The sequence below is a fragment of the Helicoverpa zea genome, chromosome 6 (assembly GCF_022581195.2).
Source record: "Helicoverpa zea isolate HzStark_Cry1AcR chromosome 6, ilHelZeax1.1, whole genome shotgun sequence".
Taxonomy (NCBI): domain Eukaryota; kingdom Metazoa; phylum Arthropoda; class Insecta; order Lepidoptera; family Noctuidae; genus Helicoverpa; species Helicoverpa zea.
In genome coordinates, this window is record NC_061457.1 from 8107714 (window position 1) to 8115700 (window position 7987).

Consider the following 7987-nt stretch of genomic DNA (forward strand, 5'->3'; position numbering starts at 1 on the left):
CCTTGGTTTCAGTATAGATAGGTTCAATTTATTTTACAATTAAATTAAAAACTAATATTTACCATCGGAAATTCGTCATGCAATTTGAACCTGAATTTAGGTTCGCTTCTCAGCCTATTTTGTGCATAAAACTAGCTTGATATTATGGGTGGGTAATCTTAAGCTTATCTTAGTATATAATAATAAATACATATCTTATATATCTTTATATAATATAATAATAATACAGTTATTTGGAATTATTATTCAGTAGAGTGCTACGGCGTAGACGTGCTACGAACGTAGAAAAGATTTTTTATTTTGATTACAAAGTATGCAAGTACTTTTTATCCTGTTAAATAATAAAAAGACAGAAAGCAATATAATTTAATTGGCAATACATTGCCCTGAATAGTTCTGAAATATTTCATCACGTGATTGAAATACCTATTTTAGAAACTTAATTCTGAGAGCTTAGCTTAATGTTCTATCCAAATACCTATGACATATGACATAATCGCGACTGAACCATCCACATTTTAGAGGACCATCTTGACCCTGATTTTAATATTATATCTACTTATTCTTTATCTTTAATTATTTTTATTTTATTTATTGCTTAGAAGGTACATTTTACATTATAAAAAATATAAAATGTCCAACAAAACTGTATACACAGTTTATCTGTTGGATCAGATTTCTAAACTATTGACTTACTATTATAGGTTCTATTAAGTTAAGTTTACAATAATTGTTTAAGCTGTCATGTCATGTCAAGAAAACTTTATCGCTCTCCCCTGCCGCACTAAAATTAGATATGTAATCAAAATGTAATTTTAGAAGTTCTTATTTTTAAATCGGTGCAAAACCTGTCTTTGTACAATGACCTTAGTATGAGTTATATATAGGTAGGAAGGTATGTATCCATAAATTGCAGTTTCTTAAGACTGGTGTACATACAGTTAAGAATGCCACATCTCTGGGAATCCAAAATTAAACGTTTAAAAAACCTGTACCACCGCTACCACCGTATTATAAATAGTGGTCTTAAAAAGTACTATAGCTTTAGTGGGAACTCCTTAACTTTGCTTGGGAAGATGATTTAAACGCTGTACTAAAGCTGATGCTTTTTAAGACCAATTTTATAATAAGGTGGATTGTGTCTCAGATTAAATTTAAAATGGTTAGCCCTTTATTTTACTGTCGGGTTTGCGTAAACTGTAACCCATTTTACGTAAAAAGCAAATGAGTGATAATTTAAACACAATGGTTAGTCAATTTAATTCATATATAAAGTAAGTAAATAATCGTACACGTCATTTGAAAGTAGCGCACAAGTATTGTAATAGACCGATTACTTAATTATTTGTGAAAACTTTGTTGGCTAGGTACAAAAATCTAGTTATCTTCAGAGTATGCATTGTTATGTAATAGTAATAAATAAAACAACTTCTTCATATTTTGAGATAAGTCATTTCATTGTCACGCCATTACGAAGTTCTAATCATCATCATCCTCCTGCCCTTATCCCAATTTACGAAGTCTAATGAATGACAATATTATCAAGTGTATCTAAGATGTTAGAGCGCTTTCAAAGTAACCAGTTATCCGCTTGGTTTGTGTATACGAGCGTCAACCGCAAGCTAGACAACTGACAAGAAGAACATTGAGCGAGTAACACCAAGCGCATAAGCGTAATAAGATTGACTGCAGATTTATAACTGATCTATCCAATTTGAGATTTGCGATTGGAGATTGAATATTGACATAAGCTTCATCATGTCAAACAATCTCTAATCGAAAAACAACAGATGGATCAGTTAATAAAATCCGTAGTTAAATAAGCAACTACTTACTGCACAGTGAAAACAGCTGAATAACGAAGAAGGCGGAGTTTGAAGCCCCGGCGGCGAACCCGACACTTCACAGGAATCCGTGAGGTTGCATTTCCCCACCACCTGTACGAATTAATATCATCGTCAAAGGTAAATAAATATAAAATTGTTGTTTAGTATGGATAGGAAAGCTTTGTAAAGCCCGCTTATAATTTTGAATTGACTCCGTAGAGGGCTTATCTTTGAAGACCAATAACGTTCTGTAGTGGTAGAATGTCTTTGTTATATTTAAGTCTATATTATTCGCATATAATCGTGTGTAATTTACAATAAACAGTAGTTCTGTATCATCCTCCGATGGTTTCACTTCTCTCCTTACGTCGATCCCTACAGTTCCTTTCCGTTTGAACATGTAGGGCCTATGTATTTAAATTCAATTAGGTGTTATCAACCTTATTTTTTAGGTGAACATAATCATTGCACTTCCAGAAAGCTAGACTGCCGGAGTTGCAGTTACAATCTAGAAACACCTAGAAACATCTAGAAACACTGGATGCAAACGATTGACAGACACATTTTTTGTTCAAGTCTGCTATTTTAACGGTGCCCAAGTCACCTATTGTTAAACCATGAACGTCATAATAGTTGATGTAGGTACCTACATAGTATGGTAATTCGAAAATCAATGAAGTGCAAAAATTGACCATTTTATTTGCAGTTGCAGACTTAGGGGCCTGAACAAACGCATGATATTTTAGGAGGGACGACGATATAATGGACAAAAGCCGGTGTATATGTATATAGAAATTCCTTTTTCTTTACAGATAAATCTACCCCGTATAACCTGTTTAGACTAGCTAGACCATAATTAGGGTCAGAAACCAATTCAAAACTAGTTTCACCGAGCTCAAACTAGTTATTCCTGTTAACGAATGCGAATCTATCGAAAAACATTAATTTCAAATTATACGAAATTCATGCCAATGTATGACCTACGTTACCAAGGAAAAAAGATAAAATTCCAAATTAAGTACCTCTTGAGGCAGGCAAAAAACCTCGCCAAATTCAACTAAATAATAATTTAGCATAGATAACGGTGCCTTCCCATCTATTTTCTGAGTCGTCTCATCGTCTGCCTAATCTTTTCCCAATATGTTGGTGTCGAATTCTAGGCAACTGAGTAGGTATCAGTGTTTTACATGGAAGAATGCCTATCAGAACTCCCCAACTCAACTAAGTGCCTATCCAGACAACCCGAGACCGCCTTGGTAATATTGGTTGCCTTGTCAATCTACCAATTTACGTGCCTTCTGAAACAACCTAACACTAACAAAGTCATACCCTGTTATACCATATACACCATAGTTAGAGACTGAAAACTGCACCATAACCGGAAGATCATTTGAACCGTTTAAAATGGAATTCGATCACCCGACGGAGTTTTAAGGAATCCCTCATCCGGGTTCATGACCCATGAATTCACCTAAGTTACACGAAAAACGTAGTGATTGCGCTTACCTGACCTATGCTCGGTAAGAGCGTAACGTGAATATCTATATTTTTTTGGGATGTGACGGAGTCAGTTCTACAAAGATCCTCTTCACACCTTAGAGCTTATTGCCTCTTCCTCAATCTCTAATTCCGGATCAACACCTTAGATATACTCTCAGAGTCAAAATTATCTTTTTTTTTCAGTTGTTTTGCAAATTCGCTAGTTCCTATGACGCAGGTAATCACTATATTAGCGACACCTCGCCTGATTTGGTCAGTGTCAGAATTGGCCGGTCTCCGGTATGGCACGCCGTGTCCGGTGCGGCAGCCAAGGCCGTTAGTCTCCGGTTCTTAATCATTCACCAATGAGGTGACTGGACGCACTAGGTAATATTCGAATAGAGTGACTTTGGGTTATTCTATATAGAGTTTCTAAATACCTAGGTTTATGGCAAAAAGTATGGCAATACAGGCAGGTCTTTTTGTGATTTTTTACGTAGGAATAGACTACCTAAGTTCCAAACATTGTGATATATTTATGTAAGAAACTGTACTGTATTTTTAGACGATATCATGCCATCTAAACTATCGGAGATACCCAATTTCACAATCTCTCTATACTGATAAAGCCGTCTTAAAGAAATTGTTACGTATCTAGTACATAGACATTTATTACATAAATAGCCACAAAACAAATGATCGCACAAAAATATTAAACAAAACATGCGAATATTTCGTGTTGAACGAGACCTAAAAAAGTCAACGTAAATAAAAGCTTACGTTATTTCATACGTTACACTAACAAAAGAGGAAATATTTCTTGTTCTGAAATGAAAACGCTATAACCGTTTATTACGTTTACGTTACACGTGCATTTGTTAGCCATAACTTTTATCGGGTGTAGTCTGTAGTTGAGGTACATAGACATCAAACATTGGCACGAATACTAGGTATGTCATAAACTAAAAAGAAACATAACAAGGAATTAAAATTGCATAGCTTTTAATTAAAATGGAAATGAACCATCAGTTTCACTAGTTGAGAGATAAAATATTTCTCTAGAAGCTGTATTCCGCGGTTCCACGTTTCGCGTCTCGATGGTTAAGCCCAGTCGCGGCGTAGCATCGGGTGGCACCCGGGGCGGACTACTTATTGAGCACCCCCCACCTCCCCAAAAAAAAACGACCATATAATCACGTGTTAAAAAAATCCTACAATGAGCCCAGAAATTTTCGAGATTTATGACACAAAAGAATCCAAACAAAAAAATGGTAAATTAATCCGCGAGCATAGCGAGCGCGAAATTTTTGAGTTTGTTAACACAAAATTACCCAAACAAGTTTGAAACAAGCACTGTACAGTGAAGAAGCCGCGAGCGTGGCAAGCGCGAAATTTTTGAATTTTGGGACGCAAAAAGATATCTAAAGAAAGGAGAGAAAACTATCATAAAGAGTAAGGCGCGAGCGCAGCGAGCGCGAAATTTTTGAGTTTTGGAACACAAAAGTACTCAAATAAGTTTGAGAAAAAACCACCGGAAAGTGAATCAGCTGCGAGCGTAGCGAGCTCAAAATCGTTTAAGATGTGGGACACAAAAGTCCTCCACCTCCGGTCACAAATAGCGCCTAAAAAACTTAAAAATAACCACTGTAAAGTGAATTTTTTTAATTGTTATTTTTGAGGACTCTAATTTAACTCTGAATTAAGCACAAATAAAAAGAAACCGTGACTGAAGCGAGCGTCAGTTGTTTTTGCAACTTCGGTGCTTTACATTTTTGTTAGATTGAGGACTCAAAAAGCAAGGGCAGAACAAAATAGAAATTAAGAAGGAACCGCGAGCGAAGCGAGCGGATTTTTTTTTTCTAACTTTGAGAAATTAATTTAAGTAATCAGATAAAGCAAGAATATAAGAGAGGGGTGACACTCGGACTGAGAGGGGTGACCGCCTCGATGTCTCGCGCATGCACTGTCGTAGTTTTGTTTAAAATTTGAATAAAAATAAAATGAAACAGTAAATGGTAGTGAACCTAGGCTTCGCAGATAAGAATGTCACCCTTAGTGACTTGTCCCTTCTGCCCGCGCCATCCTGGTCGTGCAGATATGTGTCGACCAAGATGGCACCCCCTGAGATGTGGCACCCGGGGCGGACCGCCCATTACGCCGCTACTGGTTAAGCCTAGGTAGGAGTAGCACAAGTATGAAATATAAAATATTTATTTTCCAAAAAGTATATTTTTATTAAAAAAAACTTACTGATGTAGATCTACATCAGTATGCATTACAGTTAATAATAATAATGTAGCCTAAGTACTATGCTATTAGAAATAGCCTAATTATGGAATTAGGCTTACTGCAGTGAATGAAAATCTTTGAAACAGTTGTTTCTCTGATTTAGACACAACGGTACCTACATTACATTTGGTACACGACCATTGTGTCGTGCCCTTACAATTGGGCATCTTGCACCGTAATCGATTCGTGTGTGTGAATTTCTTTCACAATGTGAAAGTGAACTGTCATATTGTGAAAGCTTGAATTCAAAAACTAAGATAAATATTTTTAACACCTATTAAAAGTAAAAAATACTGTATTTGAGTTACCGTTTTGAAATTATTTAAGGACGAAAACACCGATGTATATATACATCATCATGCATTTAAGGGTTAATGTAATTTCTCAGGTTCTAGCTAGTTACTTTCGCATTTATAATATTAGTACGGGTTGTATTGTAAAATCCAGAGCAGATTGGGGAGTTGGCAACAGAGACTGGAGAATGTTGGCTTAAAAATCAGCAGAACCAAGACCGAATACATGTTCTGCGATTTCGGCGGTCTCTCCAGTCCTGAAGCCATAGCGCTGGATAACGCACTTCTTCCAGTCTGCTCCGATTTCCGGTATCTCGGTTCGCATATTCAGGGCGATGGCGAAATAGATCGGACAGTTACGCACAGAATTAACGCAGGATGGATGAAATGGCGGCAGGTAACGGGAACAACTTGTGACCCTCGTATTCCCCTTAAACTTAAGGGGAAAATTTACAAGAGCATGGTCAGGCCTGCTGTCTTGTATGGATCAGAGTGCTGGCCCACAAAAGCGACGAATGAAAGACAATTGCATGCGGCAGAGATGAGAATGTTAAGAGGTATGTGTGGAGTTACGCGAATGGATAGAGTGAGGAATGAGTATATAAGAGGAAGTTTGAAAGTAGCGCCGGTATCAGAAAAACTGCGTGGAAACCGGCTGTCGTGGTATGGGCATGTCATGCGGAGGAATGAGAGTCATGTTGTGAGGAAGGTGATGAGTATGAACGTGGACGGCTATAGTGGAAGAGGAAGACCAAAGAAACGATGGATGGATTGTGTGAAAGTAGATAATAATAATAATAATAGCCCCGCAGGGCATCTGAGGCGGATGACGGGGAGTAGCGACCCCGCGGGGCTATATATCCGAGTGCTCCAGGGAGAGTATACTGTCCCCCATCTCCGGCCTGCCGGAGTGAAGCATGACGGGGGATAGGTCTCCCGCCTCTTGGCTTGCCTTCACCGGCCGGTCAGAGTGGAGTCGCTAGAGTAGGGTTAGCAGCCCGCTCGGAGGGTAGGTGCCTCGTGGTAAGTGGCGAGTGGGCCGGTGATGCTGGACCCACAGGGAGCGCGTGATCTGCGTTTAAAGTCCGCCGAGGTATCCTCACCCTTCAGCCGCTCATGTACCTGTTGCCCCCTTGTTGCGATTTAGCGACTGATTCCCGGGGGCCCAGTAAGTGAGTTGGCGAGTCTCCACCTGCCATTTTTACGTGTGCAAACATTGTTATCGGCAGGTGCCATAGTTCCCATAGTTATCCCCTTTCCCAGTCCATTAGCATCCCATCACAATAGCCCAAGTAGTTTTCATCCATAGTTAGCAATAGTTTAGCACAGAACCGGGGATTGTCCTTGGGTACGTTTCTATAGTGTATACAGAGATAATCGTCGGTTTTGTGTCGCCATTTCATTAAAGTTGTCTCAAAAGGGCTTCAGCGTGTTGGCTTCGGCCCCACGTTCGCCTCCCAAAAATCCGGGACTCTATAGTCCCGAGGTCGGTTAGAGACATACAAAATAATAATAATAAATATTGTTGGGACACCTTTTTCACACACGGTCGGTTAGCGCCATGGTAAGTTATTTATTAACTTGTGTTATGGGTGCTAACACAACTGATAAACTACATATAGCTACATATATACATATTTATAAATACATATCTTAACACCCAGACCACGGCCAACAAGCATGCTCATCACACAAATGTTGACCGAACCGGGAATTGAACCCGGGACCTCAGGTTCGGCGGTCCGGCATGATGACCATTGCGCCATCGAGGTCGTCAAAGTAAAGTCGTGAAAGTAGATATGGTAAGAAAGAATGTTACTTGTGAGATGACGGCAGATAGAAGAGTATGGAAGAAGAAAACATGCTGCGCCGACCCCAAATAAAATTGGGATAAGGGCAGGAGGATGATGATGATGATGATGGGTTGTATTGTAAAAAAAATATATTTCTATCAAAAAGTGTCAAAAAATGGTCTTAGAACAAACTTAGTGTTATAAAATCGGATGAGTGGTACCCTCGTGATTCTATGTAAAATACGAGCATAATAAAAAGAACACTTTAATATCTTCCTTCAGTAATGCTAGCCTATCCTACTCGTCC

The 7987-nt window shown here is 38.6% G+C and overlaps 1 protein-coding gene across 2 annotated transcripts in view; it reads right to left on the bottom strand.

The window, feature by feature from the left end:
* LOC124631084 (inositol-trisphosphate 3-kinase homolog) overlaps nucleotides 1-7987 on the bottom strand; it is an 80537-nt gene that overhangs the window by 70469 nt on the left and 2081 nt on the right. Inside the window, exon 2 of one of the 2 annotated variants that reach the window (XM_047165247.1) lies at nucleotides 1836-1937. The exons of the other annotated variant lie outside the window; for it this stretch is intronic. Coding sequence (XP_047021203.1) covers nucleotides 1836-1937 — 102 coding nt within the window. The remainder of the gene's footprint in view (nucleotides 1-1835; nucleotides 1938-7987) is intronic. 2 annotated transcript variants of the gene reach the window in all.